This window comes from Schistocerca americana, chromosome 2, assembly GCF_021461395.2.
Source record: "Schistocerca americana isolate TAMUIC-IGC-003095 chromosome 2, iqSchAmer2.1, whole genome shotgun sequence".
Lineage (NCBI taxonomy): Eukaryota > Metazoa > Arthropoda > Insecta > Orthoptera > Acrididae > Schistocerca > Schistocerca americana.
Genome location: NC_060120.1, coordinates 311,828,396 through 311,849,870, shown reverse-complemented (window position 1 = coordinate 311,849,870; position 21,475 = coordinate 311,828,396). Strand labels below are relative to the sequence as shown.

At 44.3% G+C, this 21,475-nt stretch overlaps 1 protein-coding gene across 1 annotated transcript in view; it reads right to left on the bottom strand.

Annotated features, from left to right (window-relative positions):
• Positions 1–21,475, bottom strand: part of LOC124595813 — a 224,719-nt gene that overhangs the window by 120,598 nt on the left and 82,646 nt on the right. The window contains exon 2 of the mRNA XM_047134705.1: positions 6,078–6,140. Coding sequence (XP_046990661.1) covers positions 6,078–6,140 — 63 coding nt within the window. The remainder of the gene's footprint in view (positions 1–6,077; positions 6,141–21,475) is intronic.

Here is a 21,475-nt window from a genome sequence, read left to right as displayed (position 1 = left end):
TTTAACTTCATTATTGCCTGTCTCACTTCCTCCTGGACAAATGGAATCACAAATTGTTATTCACATGCTGCTCTTGTGATTCAGAGCGAAAATGCTGATGGAACTCTCTGTCTTCCACCGTTGTATCGTCCGGCAACATAGTTCAGAGTAGGTACTGAAGTGATGTTTGCCGTCGTCATCGTTCCGTCGAATCTTCTCAGCGTTGATAATACACTGGGTGATCGAACCTTACTTGTTGCAAGTTTGTCTGGAAAACCCCAAACATCTGTTACCATATGGTCCTTAATGTACGCCTCCCATTTTTCTACTCTTGTTTGATGTAGTAGCTCCTTACATTGTTGTTTGACTGTTCGGTAGAAAATCAGCCTTCTTTGTCGTTCTGTTTCCCCTAAGGGTCTTTGGTAGTATTCCCCTTCTCTGCCTTGCTCTACGTCTTAAGGACTGTAGGGTGGGAATCCAGGGAATTTTGACTTCCTAACAAATGTTAGGATCGCCATCTGCAGCGCTCGCAAAAATTCGTCCGCTTTGGTGTCAACATCAATCCGGTTCCTTGCGGTGGCTGTATCTTGAGTTCTGCCTTTAAAAGTTCCCAGTTCTCTCTGCGTAGACTGTATAGTCGCTCGGCCTGGATGTTAGTGTCTAAGTTATTATCTGTGTTTGTAATTATGAAGCAAAAGAGTTTATGGTCACTTGTTCTAAGTCTATCACAGACCTTCCAGTTGGCAATTCGGTCACTGACTTTCGAGTTTGCGAAGGTGATATCTATATTTGCTGTCACACCTGCGCGATTTTGGAAAGTAGATGAGCTGAATGGCCTATTCATGAGATGAAGGCCAAATTCTTGTATAGAGTCCTGAAGGTAGAGTCCTCTTCCGTCCATTAGTCTTCTATACCACATTGCTGATTTCGCTTTTGCGTCCATTACGAAAATATTTCTGTCATTTCGACCCAGAATTGCTGCTGTTTTTAAGTTTTCTACCCGTGGTCGTACCTCCTGACTGTATTGAAAATATTGATTAGTTAGCTAAAATTTTCCTAAGAAAGTCATTATTTCTGTTGCCACTGCTTGTTCGTCACAGGGTTGATGTACCTTTGTCAGTGCTACGTCTCTACCTGGAACCACAAAAAATGTTCAAATGGCTCTGAACACTATGGGACTCAACTGCTGTGGTCATAAGTCCCCTAGAACTTAGAGCTACTTAAACCTAACTAACCTAAGGACAGCACACAACACCCAGCCATCACGAGGCAGAGAAAATCCCTGACCCCGCCGGAAATCGAACCCGGGAACCCGGGCTGGAACCACAATCGCGGCTATTGGACGTTGACCTGATATTATGATGTGTGGTGTAACTGGCAAGTGGGGTAATCCCTCGTTTCTGGTATGTGGTACCTGTATACACAATATGCGTAAGTCCAGCTCCTCTGACACTTTCCCGAGTTCTTGCATGACCATGGCATTACGCATCGCACTTATCTGCCAGATTTTAGTCACTTGCGTCTGTTCCACTGGCCTTGGAGTGTGATCTGAATGCTACGGGAACTAGCGAGCACATATGTGGCCAGTGTAACCTGTAATCATATACGTTTTGGCTCTGTGTCATCACTAATTTCCTGTACAGATGCTCAATATCAGGTGTCTTCTGTCTCCTCTTAAAGAAGACGTCAAGTACAGTCTGCAGTTCCCTTGTACTTGTAGGCAGGTTGTTGACACTTAGCTGAATACGATCAAATTTCTCCGTGACAGGAAAATGTATGGTAGAGCCTCTTGGATGACTGTGCCTAACTAGGTGTCTTATTGCTACGGTTAATACATGCATATCCTCTAACTTAGCCTGTCTCATTGCATTGTCACATATTTCGTAAATAGGCTGTGGGTCCGGCCATTAACTTCGTCCATATTTCATGACATGTCCATCACTGTTTGTATCCTTTTAAGGCTTAGCACGAAACGGGGTTAAATATCGTGTGGTACCAAAACAACTAAATCGGCAGAAAACAACGCATTACAAAGCCGGATGGCACGAGACTGAACTGACACACCAAGAGCACGCATTGGATTGTGTACTAACAGGTGGTGCGTTAAGATGCAATTGCGGAAACCCCAAACAAAAAAATGAAGAAAGGGGTCATGTGGAGCGCGCGTGTGCATTCGCGGATAACTATACAAATAGAATGTTTAGCTGAGCTGATGGGAAGGCTGGGTAATTCCTTAAAATGTATTAGAATACACATAAATTGGGAAAAAAACTATTAGTAGTGAAAATGTTGTCATTCGAAAAGCAGTACGTTGATGGTTGCAACTTGGTTTCAACACAGCAGCTACTAAAAGTTCTAAAATATGACACACAACGATAATTTATAATTAGAACTAATAAAAGCCATTTCGTGCTAAGCCTTCAAACAGGTTTTTTTGAGGGGGGGATTAACTATAATTTAAGATTAAAGAACTAGAATTTTGAATTCATTGTAGGTAAATGAGGGACCGTCCGCCCCTCGTGGTCTCGCGGTAGCGTTCTCGCTTCCCGAGCACGGGGTCGCGGGTTCGATTCCCGGCGGGGTCAGGGATTTTTTCTGCTTCGAGATGACTGGGTGTTGTTGTGTCGTCTTCATCATTCATCCCCATTACGGTCGGAGGAAGGCAACGGCAAACCGCCTCCATTAGGACCTTGCCTAGTAAGGCGGTGCGGGTCTCCTGCATCATTCCCCTATGCTCTGTAAAGAAGCATGGGACTTCATTTCATCACAAATGAGGGACCGTGAGCTGCTGAAATTTTACATTTCCCGTAGATGATCAGATACGGTCTGTGCTTTCGGTACATGGAGACCCTTTTAGCTTATCAGGCACTGTTACTTATGGTAAGTGGAATTTTTAGTATTTTATCTATCTGATGCTCTTTTATTAGGAATTTCTTTCTATTAGCTTTCACCCTTTCTAGGTGTCACGGGAGCGTTCGATGTTATTTTATGTCTGACGTCTGCTACTTAGCAAAAAATGCCGGGCCATCCCATTGTCTTTTCTCGATCGGAATATGACTTAATTTTTGGAGTGCGTTCATCCCGTATATACCTTTCACTTTAGTTACGTTCTCTTGCCTTATGTGAGTCTCTGTCTATCATTCTGAACAGATTGCACCTGATCATGCAGCTAAGACCTTGCGAAAATAAAGGACTTACAGCTAAGGCGGTCTTATTTTCTCAGTGCGATACATCCAGGCTGTGGCTGTCCTGACTACAAAGTCTGTTACCTCTGAATTTACCCAACCAATTCATTCAGTGTCTGTTGTCACGCCTACCTGACAAGGACTACAACACTGCACCAACACTCTAGAATCGGTCGCACTGAAGTCTAGCATGATATTTCCTTTACAGATGCGTTACATTTTCACAGAAAGCTTGAACAAATCTAGGCCTTCCATTTGTGTCTCTAATACCAGTTTCTCATGATCGTACCATTTCATATCGCTTATTAACATCACCCTTCAATACCTGTATGCTGTGATGCTGAAGATGCTCACCACTAATCTTGTAATCAGTTACTATACCGATATTTCTATTTGCTACAGCTGTTAGCTCACATTTATCAGCATTTAAAGGGAACTGACATTCGTTACACCAAGTGGAAATTATGTACAAGTTTTTCCCCAATTCCCTACCATCGACCAACAACGATACTTTGCTGTAAACAACAGCATTATCAGTTCAAATGGTTCAAATGGCTCTGAGCACTATGGGACTCAACTGCTGAGGTCATTAATCCCCTAGAACTTAGAACTAGTTAAACCTAACTAACCTAAGGACATCACGAACATCCATGCCCGAGGCAGGATTCGAACCTGCGACCGTAGCGGTCTTGCGGTTCCAGACTGCAGTGCCTTTAACCGCACGGCCACTTCGGCCGGCGCATTATCAGTGAGCAGTCTGATAGTGTTGCTGATCCTATATGATTAACCGTCTGTGTATACTGAGAACATTAGAGATCCTCTTAAGACGTCGGCACACGGGCGGTGCTGTCGAACGTCAACGTTGAGTGTGCTAAGTTGAACGTGCTGCTGAACGCTCAGAAATGATGCGACTTGCGCACACAGTACGTGGGCCCGAACGTGGTATACGCGATCACAACGCACTCCAGCGGCAGTTGCGGGATGTTTCTAGTTCGTAAATCAGACTGTTTACTAAACGGGCGCGAGTAAAATTCCCACGTTAGCTCTATTAAAACGCACATTTCCTCCATCGTCCACGTAAAGGAAAGTACCATGTCCAATCAATAAGGACACAGGCTTACCAAAGCTCCATTACAAACAGTGCAATACAAATTTGGAATACTTCTCCACATAAGATAAACATTATTCCATCATTCCCACATTTTAGTAAAACACCAAGGTGAGCCTTACTTGATCACTGTTCCTACACAGTAGCAGAATCTTTGCAACAAGTGAATTTCGAAGCGTAAAAGAAAAAGAAGCAAAATATCTTTATACAAGTAGCGCAAGCTGTCGTATAGTTTAAGCCAATCGAACAAAGTCACCCCTCTAGAAAAGGTGAACTTATATTAACATGACATCAAATATTATATATACTTACATTAAACTAATAATAAAGTATCAGAACCTAATAAAAACGCAAATGTTAGGAAAAAAATTTGGAAGTGTCGAGTCGCGAACCACTGCCATACAAAGCAGTGACGCTACTCACGTCGCCAAACCGACAACACATTGTCACTCAATCATAGCTTGTAAGGAGTTGCTGAACACCTTAATCGTAGATGTGTTACTAATTGAAATTTAATTATAATAAATTATACCAAGAACAATGCGTTTTGGGTGGATCTTCAGTGTGTCGCTGCCTTCAAATAGCATCCTCTCATAATAAGCGAGTTACAATAATTCTTTTGCCACGAATATGATGTTTCTCATTATTTTATTGGACCGAATCACACAGTTAACTACGGGTTTTCTAGTGATTCTCTCTTTGCTGGTGCCCAGAAACGGCATGTATACGTATAGGCTTGAAATGAATGCCAATATGGCGCCAATAAATATTCGGAAAGACTCCCGAACGTGATATTCCACGCTGTGACGTCAGAAACTCGGTACGCTCAACGCTCAACGTTCGGTTGCACGGTCCGTGTGCCGACGGATTTGCACTTCCAACGTTGCGACGTTCCTCTCGTTTCTGTAGAACACTCACTGGCGAGCAGGACGTACTGTATTCTGTTAGTCAAATACTCGCCCATCCAATCGCATATGCTTTCGAAGACACTATGTATGATTAAACCTTGGTCAGTAGACGACGATGTGGAATAGTGCCAAACGCCTATCAGAAATCTAGGAAAACAGTACCTGCTTCTTCACGTATATATGTCGTTTGAAATATATCGTTTATGAACGAAGCAAGTTGCGTTTCGCATGGGTCGAACCCGTGTCGATTCCTTGAGAGCAGCTTCCCTGCCACGAGGAAAGTAGCTCTAAGCACTATGGGACTTTTAACATCTGACCGAGCGAGGTGGCGCAGTGGTTAGCACACTGGACTCGCATTCGGGAGGACGACGGTTCAATCCCGTCTCCGGCCATCCTGATTTAGGTTTTCCGTGATTTCCCTAAATCGTTTCAGGCGAATCCCGAGATGGTTCCTTTGAAAGGGCACGGCCGATTTCCTTCCCCATCCTTCCCTAACCCGAGCTTGCGCTCCCTCTCTAATGACCTCGTTGTCGACGGGACGTTAAACACTAACCACCACCACCACTTTTAACATCTGAGGTCATCAGTCCCCTAGATTTAGAACTACTTAAACCTAACCAACCTAAGGACATCACACTCATCCATGCCCGAGGCAGGATTCGAACCTGCGACCGTAGCAGCAGCGCGGTTCCGGACTAAAGCGCCTAGAACCGCTCGACCACAGCGGTCGGCCTGAGTAAAGTCGCTGTCTCATCGATGTCAGCGTCAGCTGCCTTGCTTCTGTCGCAATGCAATACTCCTCTGATATTAGTGATGACGATGACAATGGTAATTATGATGATGAGGACGATGGTGATGGGCGTTACGAAGACAACGAGGCGGCAACAGTGGACTCACCTGAGCGGCGTCCGTCGTCCGAGAGGCACTCGTCGTCTACGGGCACCGGAAAGAAGTTGAGCACTGCGGACATAACGGAAGTGGCAGTGAGTCGCAAACAAAGGCAGGCAGATCAGCTATGAAACTATGCAATAAAAGTATACAACAGATGAAGCACAGCCTAGTTTAGAAATACGTGTAAGTAAATGAGCTACCTCTGCAACTGATGCAGGGCAATGAGATGGTACGCTACTCGGAGGTAACTAACTCGAATCCCGTGCTGAAAAAAAATTATCGTCACTGGTATCTGAACGGCAAGGAGAGAGGACACAATGACGCACAATTGACGAGGCTGTGTTTCTCAGAATTGGTTCCTACAATTCGATGGCAATTTCTGTAACACCACACACACTCTCATTCAATGGAGACTGTAAACACTCCAGGTTGCGATTTTGTAAGCCATTAATATTTCCAATTTCTAAGTGAGTAAAATTCATTTCCGGCATGACAAGTTACGCATGCTAGCGTTTGATAAGCTGTGAACTGTTCTTTTTGCGCTGAAAGCTGCAGCAAACACTGTATTCAGCTTTGACAACTGTCGAACATGTGTTTGATTATTGTTGAACATTTCTACATCTACATCTACATTGATACTCCGCAAGCCACCCAACGGTGTGTGGCGGAGGGCACTTTACGTGCCACTGTCATTACCTCCCTTTCCTGTTCCAGTCGCGTATGGTTCGCGGGAAGAACGACTGCCGGAAAGCCTCCGTGCGCGCTCGAATCTCTCTAATTTTACATTCGTGATCTCCTCAGGAGGTATAAGTAGGGGGAAGCAATATATTCGATACCTCATCCAGAAACGCACCCTATCGAAACCTGGACAGCAAGCTACACCGCGATGCAGAGCGCCTCTCTTGCAAAGTCTACCACTTGACTTTGCTAAACATCTACGTAAAGCTATCACGCTTACCAAATAACCCAGTAACGAAACGCGCCGCTCTTCTTTGGATCTTCTCTATCTCCTCTGTCAACCCACACTGATGAGCAATACTCAAGTATAGGTCGAACGAGTGTTTTGTAAGCCACGTACTTTGTTGATGGACTACATTTTCTAAGGACTCTTCCAATGAATATCAACCTGGCACCCGCCTTACCAACAATTAATTTTATATCATCATTCCACTTCAAATCGTTCCGTACACATACTCCCAGATATTTTACAGAAGTAACTGCTACCAGTGTTTGTTCCACTATCATATAATCATACAATAAAGGATCCTTCTTTCTATGTATTCGCAATACATTACATTTATGTATGTTAAGGGTCAGTTGCCACTCCCTGCACCAAGTGCCTATCCGCTGCAGATCTTCCTGCATTTCGCTGCAATTTTCTAATGCTGCAACTTCTCTGTATACTACAGCATCATCCGCGAAAAGCCGCATGGAACTTCCGACACTATCTACTAGGTCATTGATACATATTGTGAAAAGCAATGGTCCCCACTTCCCTGTGGCCCGCCAGAGGTTTCTTTAACGTCTGTAGACGTCTCTCCATTGATAACAACATGCTCTGTTCTGTTTGCTAAAAACTCTTCAATCCTGCCACACAGCTGGTCTGATATTCCGTAGGCTCTTAATTTGTTTATCAGGCGACAGTGCGGAACTGTATCGAACGCCTTCCGGAAGTCAAGGAAAATGGCATCTACCTGCGAGCCTGTCTCTAATATCTTCTGGGTCTCATGAACAAATAAAGCTTGTTGGTGTTTACCAAGTCAATTTTCCTTCGTACATTAATTCATTTTCGATCAATATTTCTCATGCGTGTCTATGAGCAACTACATTTAAAGCCACCGAATAATATTAATGAAATCTTGTTACTTCTGTTTTTTCAGTGGTGGCCAGCTGTTTTGATTCTTTGAGTAAGAGCACAGGGCAAGAACATGAATAAAATTCCATGTATTTTGAGGAGGACATTAAAGTAATTTTTTTTTTGCTATGTTACACGTGGGATTACATATTTGGCCAACACATATAGTTACAATCAATTCCAACAAAACCATTTGTTTTAGGTTGACCACCCCCGTTTTGTTACAGCCTCTCCACTGTGTCAAAAGAAAAAAGAGCAAGTGAAATTTTAATGATTATTAGTCAGCTGGAGAAATGGATCTCTAGATGCTCTTCGGGAAGAGCAGCGTATATGTTATCACTGTGTGTTATTGTAAACGAACACTTTACTTCTCGGCAGTAGGTCTCACCGTATCCCTTTTTTTCATTCGACATGGTGAACCAGAACTCCACCGACAAACTTTCGGTGGTTGTTCTGTGTACTTTGGTATGAGGGACCCCTGTTACGGATGGGTCGAAACAGGGGGATCCCGTTGCTTGCTCTGTTGTTTTTCCGGATAGTGTCATCAAGGTCCGACTGTTTCAAGCGTTTACTGTCTTTGATGCAGAGTTGTCTGCGATCTTTCGGGTACTGGAGCAGATGAGACGCTCTTCCCATCCTAAATTTCTTGTCTGTTCCGATTCACTAAGTGCCCTTCACTCATTGGAACGTTTGTATCCAGCAGATAAAATAGTCCAGACCATCCAGGACGCCCTCCTCCAACTACAACGACTGGGGAAGTAGGTGGCTTTCTGCTGGGTTCCAGGCCACGTCGGCATTGCTGGGAACGATAGGGCAGATCTCTCAGCCAAGGAGGCGTGTCTCGATCCGCAAGTATTTCAGTGTGCCATCACCCTGCACGCGCTCACCTCGCTGTTGAGCTCACGAGCCATGCGTCGGTGGGAGGATAAGAGGCTGGAAATGACTGACAATAAGCTCCGTTTATTCAAGCCCACACCACGTGTGTGGTGTACTTCCTTCGAGCCACCTAGACGGGACGAGGTTCTGCTCACTCGGCTTCGGATAGGCCACAGTCCTACGACGCATGGCTTCCTGCTCCGGCGAGAGGACCCTCCAATGTGTGGTACTTGTGGCGTCCAGGTCACTGTGCGAAACGTTTAATTGGACTGCGTTTTATTTTCTGACCAGCGGGCTGCGGCTGACTTGCCGGGGAATCTGTCATCTCTTTTAGGAAATACTCAAACGAATGTCGCTAAAGTTTTAAAGTTCTGTGACTTGTCCAATGTTTATACCAAGATTTTAGGGAAAGGGTCTTAATTTGTTCACAGGGTGACTGGCTCGCCCATATTTTACGTAAGTGGCCAGCCAGTGACAATTTCCAGTGGCATCCTTGACGCTCCTTCCTCGTTCTCCTTGCGTTTTATTTTCTTATACAGCATTTTACATCTTTTCCCGCTTTCTTTTCGTGTATGCTTCCATTTTACTAAGTTTGTCCACATTCATTCCTTTTAATGTGTGTCAGGGCGCTGATGACCTCGACATTCAGCGCCCGTAAGCTCTAACACACACACACACACACACACACACACACACTGTTCTCCGGTGGCTCGTTACAGAGTAATTGCATTTTGTTTTATTTCTTATCCCTTCTTCTTTTTGTATTGTTATTGCAACGAAAATACCTGGGCAAGAGTTCAAATATCAACAGTTTCTCTGTGACTCTTGTTTGGGGCCAAACTTGCTCCATTGCCTCACGGCACTGGCTGTAGACAACAGTAACGCACTGTTCGCCCTCAAGCCTGCGTTCATTATTGCTCGCTTCTGTCAGTGGTTTGTTTTTCCAGCATCGTTAGTTGAACTTTAACACTAATACACAACATTATGGATAGATTTACTGGTGAAGAGATGGCTGGATTGCACGTTGTGTGCGGGTTCACCGAACGCAATAGTAGACCAGCACAACGGCACTACGCTAATCTGTTCCCGCAGCATTGTCAGCCACATCACAGTGCCTTTACTTCTGACAGTTGGTGAATTACTCTGCGTTTCGTGTTGTAAGCTGTGGTGTACAGACTTCTTCACTGTTGTGGCCGTATTTCACAGAAACAAAAGCTATTTGTGTAACAAACCGAATCAATGGTAATTACATTATTACTACGTAAGGAGCCACCGAAGACCATGTGGTCCTCACATCGAAAATATTCCTGGACACCCTTCGAAAGTTTGTCTCTGGGTTTCGGTACACTCACCCATTAGAACACAGGCACCACTCTACACTGCACAAGCACTCACAACAACCATTCACACGAGGCATTTTCACATCCGACACATCATCTACGGTTCGTCAGAAGGCAAAGGCATACAGTGTCCTCAACGACCTTACCAAAAGAACTCTGTGTCATATACCACACAACCACGCTCATTAATGTTGTTCCACGTCCACTAGAGTGTCTTCATGGTGGAACTGTGGAATTTCACTATCATAATTTAAGGGATTCCCTCTGTTGTTTAGCTGAGTGGAGGCTTGTTTATCTATGAAAAGCGCGGCGAATAAAACGTCGGAAATCCTACCACAGGTCTAGCGTGAGATCATTATATATTTGTATAGCGGTGATATATGTGGATCGAAACTGAAGTGTGAAAGATTGTTGTGAAAATGGTTTTTCTCCAGCAAGTCAGTAACAACCACAACCCATAGTCACCTTGAGCAGAAATTCTCGTTTGGCAGGCAAAAAAAAGTTACTCATACTTGTCCCTAGCGGCGAAAACCTGCTATTTTTCTAATTTCTAACTGTGTGTCTACATCTACACTTCACAAGCAACTTTAAGATACACTATGTGATCAAAAGTATCCGGACACCTGGCTGAAAATGACTTACAAGATCGTGGCGCCCTCCATCGGTAATTCTGGAACTCAATATGACAGGTTCCACTCTCGCAGGCATACGTTCAATCAAGTGCTGGAAGGTTTCTTGAGCAATGGCAGCCCATTCTTCACGGAGTGCTGCACTGAGGAGAGGTATCGATGTCGGTCGGTGAGGCCTGGCACGTAGTCGGCTTTCCAAAATATCCCAAAGATGTTCTCTAGGACTCAGGTCAGGACTCTGTGCAGGCCAGTCCATTACAGGGATGTAATTATCGTTTAACCACTACGCTATAGGCCAGGTATCCGACCGTGTTGAAACATGCAATCGCCATCCCCGAATTGCTCTTCGATAGTGGGAAGCAATAAGGTGCTTAAAACGTCAATGTAGGCCTGTGCTGTGATAGTGCCACGCAAAGCAATCAGGGCTGCAAGCCCCCTCCATGAAAAAACACTGCCACACCATAACATCACCGCCTCCGAATTTTACTGTTGGCACTACGCACGATGGCAGATGACGTTTACCAGGCATTCGCCATACCTCCACCATCCCATCGGATCGCTACATTGTGTACCGTGATTCGTCACTCCACACAACGTTTTTCCACTCTTCAATCTTCAAATGTTTACACTCCTTACACCAAGCGAGGCGTTGTTTGGCATTTCCCGGTGTGATGTGTGGCTTATGAGCAGCCGCTCGACCATGAAACCCAAGTTTTCTCACCTCGCTGCTAACTGTCATAGTACTTGCAGTGGATCCTGATGCAGTTTGGAATTCCTGTGTGATGGCCTGGATAGTTGTCTGCCTATTACACATTACGACCCTCTTCAACTGTCGGCAGTCTCTATCAGTCAACAGACGAGGTCGGCCTGTACGATTTTGTGCTGTACGTGTCCCTTCACGTTTCCACTTCATTATCACATCGGAAACAGTGGACCTAGGGATGTTTAGGAGTGTGGAAATCTCATGTACAGACGTATCTCACAAGTGGCACCCAATCACATGACCATGTTCGAAGTCCGTGACTTCCGCGGAGCGCCCCATTCTGCTCTCTCACGATGTTTAATGACTAGTGAGGTAGCTGATATGGAGTACCTGGCAGTAGGTGGCAGCACAATGCACCTAATATGAAAAACGTATGTTTTTGGGGGTGTCCGGATACTTTTGATCACATAGTGTACGTGGCGGAGGGTTCTTCTGATACCACTATTACTTACCCCTCCCCTGTTCCATTCGGAAACGATGCGTGTGACGAATGACTTGGTAAACCTTGGTGCCAGCTCTAATTGATCTCATTTCCTCTAGGTGGTCGTCTTGCCAGAGACATATGGGAGAAACTAATATATAGCCAGGTTCTTGTTTGTGCGCACACTCTCGGAATTTCAACGGCAAACCTCTCCGAGACACAAAACACCTCTCTTGTAGCGTATGCCACTGAAGTCCGTTTGGCACCTCTGAAACGCTCGCGCACTATATAAAAAATCTCGTGACGCAACTTGGTGCTCTGTATTGCATATTATCCGCCTCTTCTTTTAATCCCACAATACTCGAGACTAAGTCTTACAAGTGTGATTCTTCAGTTTTCCCCGACGTATTTGTTGATCGATCAGCCGACTGGTGTGCTCCCGCTTCATAGAGTCCAACGGCACAATATTTCGGCGAACCGACGTGTCGCCATCGTCAGCTGCTCTGAAGAATTGACCTCTTGGGACGCACGGTCGACTTCTATCCCCTTCCCCGAGAGCCGTTCTCTACGCGCTCAGCGAGCCATAGCGCATGTCGTCGCGGCTGCGAAAGACGTCGGTATCTGTGGCCGGCGGCCCGTCGTTCAGAGGCTATCGAAATACGCACCGTGGAAAATCTCAGCAACTCTTGTGAACCAGCACTGGATTGATTTAGAAGATACTCAGAAAACACAATGTTCTGGCAACAAGGGCGGACGTACACTACTGGCCATTAAAATTGCTACACCAACAAGAAATGCAGATGATAAACGGGTATTCATTGGACAAATATATTATACTAGATCTGACATGTGATTACATTTTCACGCAGTTATGGTGCATAGATCCTGAGAAATCAGTACCCACAACAACCACCTCTGGCCGCAATAACGGCCTTGATACGCCTGTCAGACAGTTTGGATGGCGTGTACAGGTACAGCTGCCCATGCAGCTTCAACACGATACCACAGTTCATCAAGAGTAGTGACTGGCGTATTGTGACGAGCCAGTTGCGCGGCCACCGTTGACCAGACGTTTTCAGTTGGTGAGAGATCTGGAGAATGTGCTGGACAAGGCAGCAGTCGAACATTTTCTGTATCCAGAAAGGCCCGTACAGGACCTGCAACATGCGGTCGTGCATTATCCTGCTGAAATGTAGGATTTCGCAGGGATCGAATGAAGGGTAGAGCCACGAGTCGTAACACATCTGAAATATAACTTCCACTGTTCAAAGGGCCGTCAATGCCAAGAAGACGTGACCGACACGTGTAACCAATGGCACCCCGTACCATCACGCCGGGTAATACCCCAGTATGGCGATGAATAACACACGCTTCCAATGTCCGTTCACCGCGATGTCTCCAAACACGGTTGCGACCATCATGATTCTGTAAACAGAACTTGGATTCATCCGAAAAAAATTATGTTTTGCCATTCGTGCACCCAGGTTCGTCGTTGAGTACACCATCGCAAGCGCTCCTGTCCGTGATGCAGCGTCACGGGTAACCGCAGCCATGGTCTCCGAGCTAATAGTCCATGCTGCTGCATACGTCGTCGAACTGTTTGTGCAGATGGTTGTTGTCTTGCAAACGTTCCCATCTGTTGACTCAGGGATCGAGACGTGGCTGCACGATCCGTTACAGCCATGGGGATAAGATGCCTGTCATCTCGACTGCAAGTGATACTAGGCAGTTGGGGTCCGACACGGCGTTTCGTATTACCCTCCTGAACTCACCGATTCCATATTCTGCTAACAGTCACTGGATCTCGACCAACGCGACCAGCAATGTCGCGATACGATAAATCGCAATCGTGATAGGCTACAATCCGACCTTTATCAAAGTCGGAAACGTGATGGTATGCATTTCTCCTCCTTGTACGAGGCAACACAACAACGTTTCACCAGGCAACGCCGGTCAACTGTTTGTGTATGAGAAAACTTTCCTCATGTCAGCTCTTTGTAGGTGTCGCCACCGGCGCCAACCTTGCGTGAATGCTCTGAAAAGCTAATCATTTGCATAACACAGTATCTTCTTTCTGTCGGTTAAATTTCGCGTCTGGAGAATGTCATCCTCGTGGTGTAGCAATTTTAAGGGCCAGTAGTGTAGTAACTAGATCAGCGCTGTAACAACCAGGACGACCCGCCAGGCATCGCTGGCCACAGATGCCGGCACAGTTCGCCTCGATGGCCGCGTTGACGTGAGCACTTGGGTGAGGACAGCGTAGAGAAATTATCGTTGGGGGACGGGATACAAGTCGGATATGCACCCCCAGTAGGTCGATTCGTCAGCGAAGTCTGATCGCTGAAATGTTGTGCCCTTTGTGCACTATGAATCGGCAGCCCATCCACTCCCTGTTCCATCAAGTCTTAAAAGTGTTTTCCTAGCCAGAACTTCCGTGGATGAATTACATTTCCAGAGTAGTTTAGAGAGTAGAAGACAGTAGTTATGTTCATTGCTCTGAAGGTACGCTGAGAATGAAGAGTGAGTTACGAAATACTCTGGAAAGCTCGAGATGACTAAAAATAACTCCATGAACTGCACCTCAGGGAGTGTCATTTTCGTGACATGACGAAAGACAATCATTAGAAATATTTCCAAAATTACTAGGAGGTTGTGCTTCTATAATGTCGTGGCTTCATCAACTGGCTTAAATAGAGGCACATTGACCATGTGGTATGACAGTAGGACATGCGTCATATTAGTTATGGAGACAAGGTGTGAGACAAGACGTCATCGGGCAACCTTTTTTTCCTGGCTAGGAAACACTTATTTTGTAACGGTGCCCAGCCTCTGCCGAATCCTTCGGCAGATGACCAGTTTGTGGATGTAAAGGAGACATCACCTAGTACTGGAGTAACTGCGATATTCATCGAGTTGTCAGTGAGATGCGAAGAACAGTAGTGGTTGTAGGAACCACGCATGCCGTCTCTAACTTTATAAGATGCTGGACAAAAAATTATAAACGTAGTTGTGGTTAATACATTACGTCCATTGTGGGTAGCAAATTACAACCTTCCAAGTCAAGATAGTAAGCATACCTTCCCGATATATGGAAAATCGATTACCACTGATGTTGCCATTAACAGTACCTCATGTCAGCTGAACCAATAAAAAATCGCTTTCTTCAGGTCAACTATGAACCGTATGCTTCGCATCCCTATCAGTGAAGCAGATGCACGTAATGAAATAAACATACTTAGACCTAGAGCTCAAAATAATGGTGAACTTGCTCACGCTGATTATTAAGGGGCTATCTGTAAATATTCAACTTTAAGAAAGACATCGTCTCAGCCAAGATGTCATTTGTAAAAACTTTATTTTCGATGGCTGGTTTTTGTAAGCAAAGTTACCATCATCTGTTTTGTTAATAGTGTATATAAAGTGTGAAAGGTATTACGTTACGAAAACTAGTGTACATGTCATCAACATAATAGAGTGAATTATTATTACACACACTTCTACAGGTTAATACATGTGGCCGATTCATACTACAAATATACTCCATATCTTAATTAGTTGGTCAATTGACGTTAGATGCATTGTCATCCATTCCAGTCATTCATTTAATGTTTAACTACTTCACATCGCTCTGAGCACTATGGGACTTAACACCTGAGGTCATCAGTCCTCTACAACTTAGAACTACTTAAACCTAACTAACCTAAGGACATCACACACATCCATGCCCGAGGCAGGATTCGAACCTGCGACCGTAGCTGTCGCGCGGTTTCGGAATGAAGATTAACTACTTAGCTACTGTAATAGACCGGTGGTCCAGGGTTAGCGTCTTGGACTATCAATCAAATCTTCCTGGGTCGCGGGTTCTAACTTCGCCACTGCTTAAATTTTAAATAAAAATCAACAGCAATGGCGGCCGATGACTTCCAGATAAGAAGTTACCCTGTTTCTGCCAACGGTCTTGTCAAAGGGGACAGAGATTCAGGGCACTCTCTTGCCCATGGGGTGGGAAACTGCCCCTAAAAGGCGAAAGAATCAGCAGTGACCGGTGACATGAGGATGCAGAAGGCAAATTAAAGACAAGTAGGGCGTACGCACAGTACATGTGCCCTGTAATTGAAAAAATGTTATGATGATCTCTCCAATGGCAAAGGATTTCGGACTAGTACCCCATTCGGATCTTCGGGGAGGACTGCCTAGGGGTATGTGACCATAAGAAAAAGATTTATTAACTAACGAAAAGATAACGTTCTGCGAGTCGGGACGTGGAATGTCAGACGTCTGAACGTGGTAAAGAAGCTATAAAACCTGAAAAGGAAAATGCCATTGCTCAATCTGGATGTAGCGGGGGGCTGTGAAGTGAAATAGAAAGAAGGTAAGGATTTCTGGTCCGGCAATATCAACAGCAGTAGAAAATGGTATAAGGGGAGTAGGATTCGTTGTGAATAAAAAGGTAGGGCAGAAAGTGAGTTACTGTGAACAGTTCAGTGAAGGGGTTTTCTCATGAAAATCGACAGCAAACCAACACCGACAACAGTTCAGGTATAAATGCCCTCGTCGCAAGCTGAAGGTGAAGAAGCACAGAAATTAGACGAGGATATTGAACGAGTTCAAAAATGGTTCAAATGGCTCTGAGCACTATGGGACTTAACTTCTCAGGTCATCAGTCCCCTAGAACTTAGAACTACTTAAACCTAACTAACCTAAAGACATCACACACGTCCATGCCCGAGGCAGGATTCGAACCTGCGGCCGTAGCGGTCGCGCCGTTCCAAACTGTAGCGCCCAGAAACGCCCGGCCACTCCGGCATTGAACGAGTAACTCTCTTTGTAAAGAGAGATGCAAATCTAATAGTCATGGTTGACTGGAATGCGACTGTAGGGGAACAAGTAGAAGAGAGGATTACGGAGAATATGGGCTTGATAGTAGGAATGAGAAAAGAGGAAGACTGATTGAGTTCCGCAATAAATTTAAGTTAATAACAGCGAAAACTCTGTTCATGAATCACAAGAGGAGGAGGTGTACTTCGAAAAGGCCCGGAGATATTGGAAAATATCAGATTATATCATAGGAAGGCAGAGATTCCGAAATCAGATACTGGATTGTACAGCGTACTCAGGAGCAGACGTACATTCAGATCACACTTTAGCAATGATTAAGAGTAGGCTGAAGTTTAAGATACTAGTCAGGGAGAATCAGTGCGCAAGGAAGTGGGATAGGGAAGTACTAAAGAATGAAGAGACACGCTTAAAGTTCTCTCAGGTTATAGATACTGCGATAATGAATAGCTCAGTAGGCGTTTCTGTTGAAGAGGAATGGGAATCTCTAAAAAAGGCAGTCACAGAAGCTGGAAAGGAGGAGATAGGTACAAGAAAGGTTAACAGCAAAGAAACCATGGGTAACAGAAGAAATACTTCAGCTGATCGACGAAAGAAGGAATTACAAAAATATTAAGGAAAATTCAGGAATACATAAGTACAAGTCACGTAGGAACGAAATAAATAACAATTGCGGGGAAGCAATGATAAACGTGAAGAAATCGAAAAATATATGATTGTTGGAAGGACAGTTTCAGCAGATAGCAAAGTGAAATGAAACTTCTGTGAAATTAAAAGCAAAGGTGGTAACATTACGAGAGCAGTGGGAATTCCGTTGTTAAATGCAGAGCAGAGAGCGGATGGGTGGAAAGAGTACATTGAAGGCCTTACGAGGCGGAAGACTTGTCTGGAGACGTGGCAGAAGAAGAAACAGGAGTCAACAGGAAAGAGATGGAGATCCACAATTAGAATTAGAATTTCAAAGAGCTTTGAACGACGTAGGACCAAATAAGGCCGAAGTGATAGATATCATTTCATTAGAATTTCTAAAATCATTGGGGAATAGCAACAAAACCCCTATTCACAGTGGCGTGTAGAATGTATGAGACTGGCGGTATACCATAAGACTCTCCGAAAAACATCATCCACACAATTCCGAAGATTGCAAGAGACGACAAGTGCAAGAATTATCGCACTATTAGCTGCATCCAAGTCGCTGACAAGAATAGTATACAGAAGATGGAAAAGAAAATTGAGAATGTGTTAGAGGACGATCAGTTTGGCTTTAGAGAATGTAAAGGCGCCAGAGAGGCAGTTCTGCCGTTGCGGTTGATAATGTAAGCAAAACTGAAGGAAAATTAAGACGGGTTCATAGGCTTTGTCGACCTGGAAAAAAAGTTCGACAATGTAAAATAGTGCAATATGTTCGAAATTCTTAGAAAAATTGGGGTAATCTACAAGGAAGGACGGGTAAAATACAGTCTGTACAAGAACGAAGAGGGAACAATAAGAGCGGAAGACCAAGACCGACGTGCTCGGTTTGAAAAGGATGTAAGACAGGGATGTAATCTTTCGCCCCTGTTGTTCAGTCCATACACCGAAGAAGCAATGACGCAAAACAAAAGAAAGTTTCAGGAATTGGCTTAAAACTCAGAGTGAAATGGTGTTAATCGTAAAATTCGCTGATGACCTTACTGTCCTCAGTGGAAACAAAGATCTACAGGATGTGTTGAATGGAATGAAATCTAATGAGTACAGAAAATGGATTGAGAGTAAATCGAAGAAAGACGAAAGTAATGAGAAGTAGCAGAAATGAGAACAGCAAGAAACCTAACGTCAGAATTTAGGATCACAAATAGAAAGAGTTAAGTAATTCTGCTACATAGGTGGCAAAATAATCGCTGATCGACGCAGCAAGGAGGACATAAAAAGCAGGCTAGCACTGGCAAAAGGAGCACTCCTTTCCAAGAGAAGTCAGCTAGTATCAAATATCGCCCGTAATTTGAGGAAGAAATTTCTGAGAATGTACGTTTGGAGCACAGAATTGTGTGGTAGTGAAACAAGGACTGTGGAGAAACCGGAACAGAAGAGAATCGAAGCCTCTGAGGTGTGGTGCTGCAGATGAATGTTGAAAACCAGGTAGACTGATGAGGTAAGGAATGAGGTTCTCCGCAGAATCGGCGAGGAAAGAAATATATGGAAAACACTGACAAGAAGAAGGGACAGAATGGTAGGACATCTGTTAAGACATCAGGGAATAGCTTCCACTGTACTAGAGGGACCTGTAGTGGGCAAAAACTATAGAGGAAAACGAAGATTGGAATACATCCAGCAAATAATTGAGGACATAGGTTGCAAGTGCTATTCTGATATGAGATGGTTAGCACAGCAGAGGAATTGGTGGTAGCCAGTCAGAAGACTGATGACTTTAAAAAAATCTCAATTTGTTTGATTATTTACAACTTTTCTATTCATATTACTTGTCTACTTTCAAAGTTGGATACACCAGTAGCTTGTAATGCTCACTTGCGTCCATTTTATTCTGTAATTTAATGCATCTCGTGTGCAAGATTACAGCGGCAATGTCAGTATCCTATGAAAAACAATCTTTTCTTTTCGCAACATTTCCGTTATATTCGCCAGCGCCACGACTCTAGCGCCTAGCCGCACTTGGTCCAAGATATAACGTTCGTTTAACACTTCCATCTGATGGTGAGGCTGTTGAGGCTCGAAAACTAATTAACGTCACAATAAATACGTATCAAATTCAAAAAGCGGCGGGTCGTATACTGTACCAACATAAGCCACCGATAACTGTGCTTATTTTCCGATACTGAAACGCATTTCCACACCCGTTCTTTAAATTCTCAAGACTATATGTTACAGCGGATAAGGGGCAGAATTTACGTGCAGACACTGAAGACCCCCGGTTCTCGTTGACCCCGGTGCCCTCCCTGATGACGACAGCGGTGGCCGAATCCACCTGTTGCATCACATGAAACAGACTTCGGAAGTGTGTACCGCTTCGCGTGACCCAAGAACCCGGCGTTCCTCGTTCACAACGGTTTCTCGATAATGAATGTTGTCATTAATGACTTCACAGGCATATGTAAATATATACTGACGATTTTGTGGTTAGCGTCTGTGTATAGCTGAATACATACAATTTCATGTTTTATCATACGCGTTTAGTTTTGGTTTAATAAGAGGCATCTCCAGTGGCCATAAATGTGTATACTCTTTCAGGTGCAACGTTTAAATATTCATAGTTGTTTATGTAGAGTTGTTATGATTATGATGTGGCATTACGTAGTACAGTAGTACAAAGAAATTCTCAAACAAAGAAGACCTTCCTGTACAGCTTATTGTAGACGCATAAATAAATAATACTTGTACTCGCTTAGTAAGCGTGTTGTTGTCTTGTTGTTACTGCGGCCTTGGGTCAGAAGACTGGTTTGATGCCAGTCTATGCTGTGCAAGCATTTTTTTCTTTTTTTAATTGTTTATCTTTCGGACGTGGCCATATAGCCATCTCACCACTGGCAATTTTATACTAAAGTTTCTTTTGACAATTCAGAGTATACATTAATTTAAGTCGTATCCTGGTACGAGGTTACATTGGCTTAACAAAGAACAGATTGCGACATAAAACAAATTTTGCATCCACACAGGATACACAGAGGACAGTATGTTATAAAAATCCTAGTGGTAACACAATAAGAAATGAGAAATCGCCGTTGATACACGTGCAAGCACATTCAACTCTGCATAACTACTGCCACCTACATCCTTCTGACTGTGCATGTTATATGGTTCGAATGGCTCTGAGCACTATGGGACTTAACATCTGAGGTCATCAGTCTCCTAGAACTTAGAACTACTTAAACCTAAGTAACTAAAGACATCACACACATCCATGCCCGAGGCAGGATTCGAACCTGCGACCGTAGCGGTCGCGCGGTTCCAGACTGAAGCGCCTAGAACCGCTCGGCCACAATGGTCGGCTGTGCATGTTTTACCGAAGCCTTTGTCTCCCTCTACAATATTTATTCCCACGTTTCTCTCCATTACCAAAATGACACTTCACGACGTTTCCTGGCAACAGGTCCCTTCTTTTAGTCAACTTGAGCCATAATTTTTTCCCCGTATCTACATCTACATCTATACTCCGCGAGCCACCTTACGGTGTGTGGCGGAGGGTACTTATTGTACCACTATCTGATCCCCCCTTCCCTGTTCCATTCACGAATTGTGCGTGGGAAGAACGACTGCTTGTAAGTCTCCGTATTTGCTCTAATTTCTCGGATCTTTTCGTTGTGATCATTACGCGAGATATATGTGGGCGGTAGTAATATGTTGCCCATCTCTTCCCGGAATGTGCTCTCTCGTAATTTCGATAATAAACCTCTCCGTATTGCGTAACGCCTTTCTTGAAGTGTCCGCCACTGGAGCTTGTTCAGCATCTCCGTAACGCTCTCGCGCTGACTAAATGTCCCCATGACGAATCGCGCTGCTTTTCGCTGGATCATGTCTATCTCTTCTATTAATCCAACCTGGTAAGGGTCCCATACTGATGAGCAATACTCAAGAATCGAACGAACAAGCGTTTTGTAAGCTACTTCTTTCGTCGATGAGTCACATTTTCTTAGAATTCTTCCTATGAATCTCAACCTGGCGCCTGCTTTTCCCACTATTTGTTTTATGT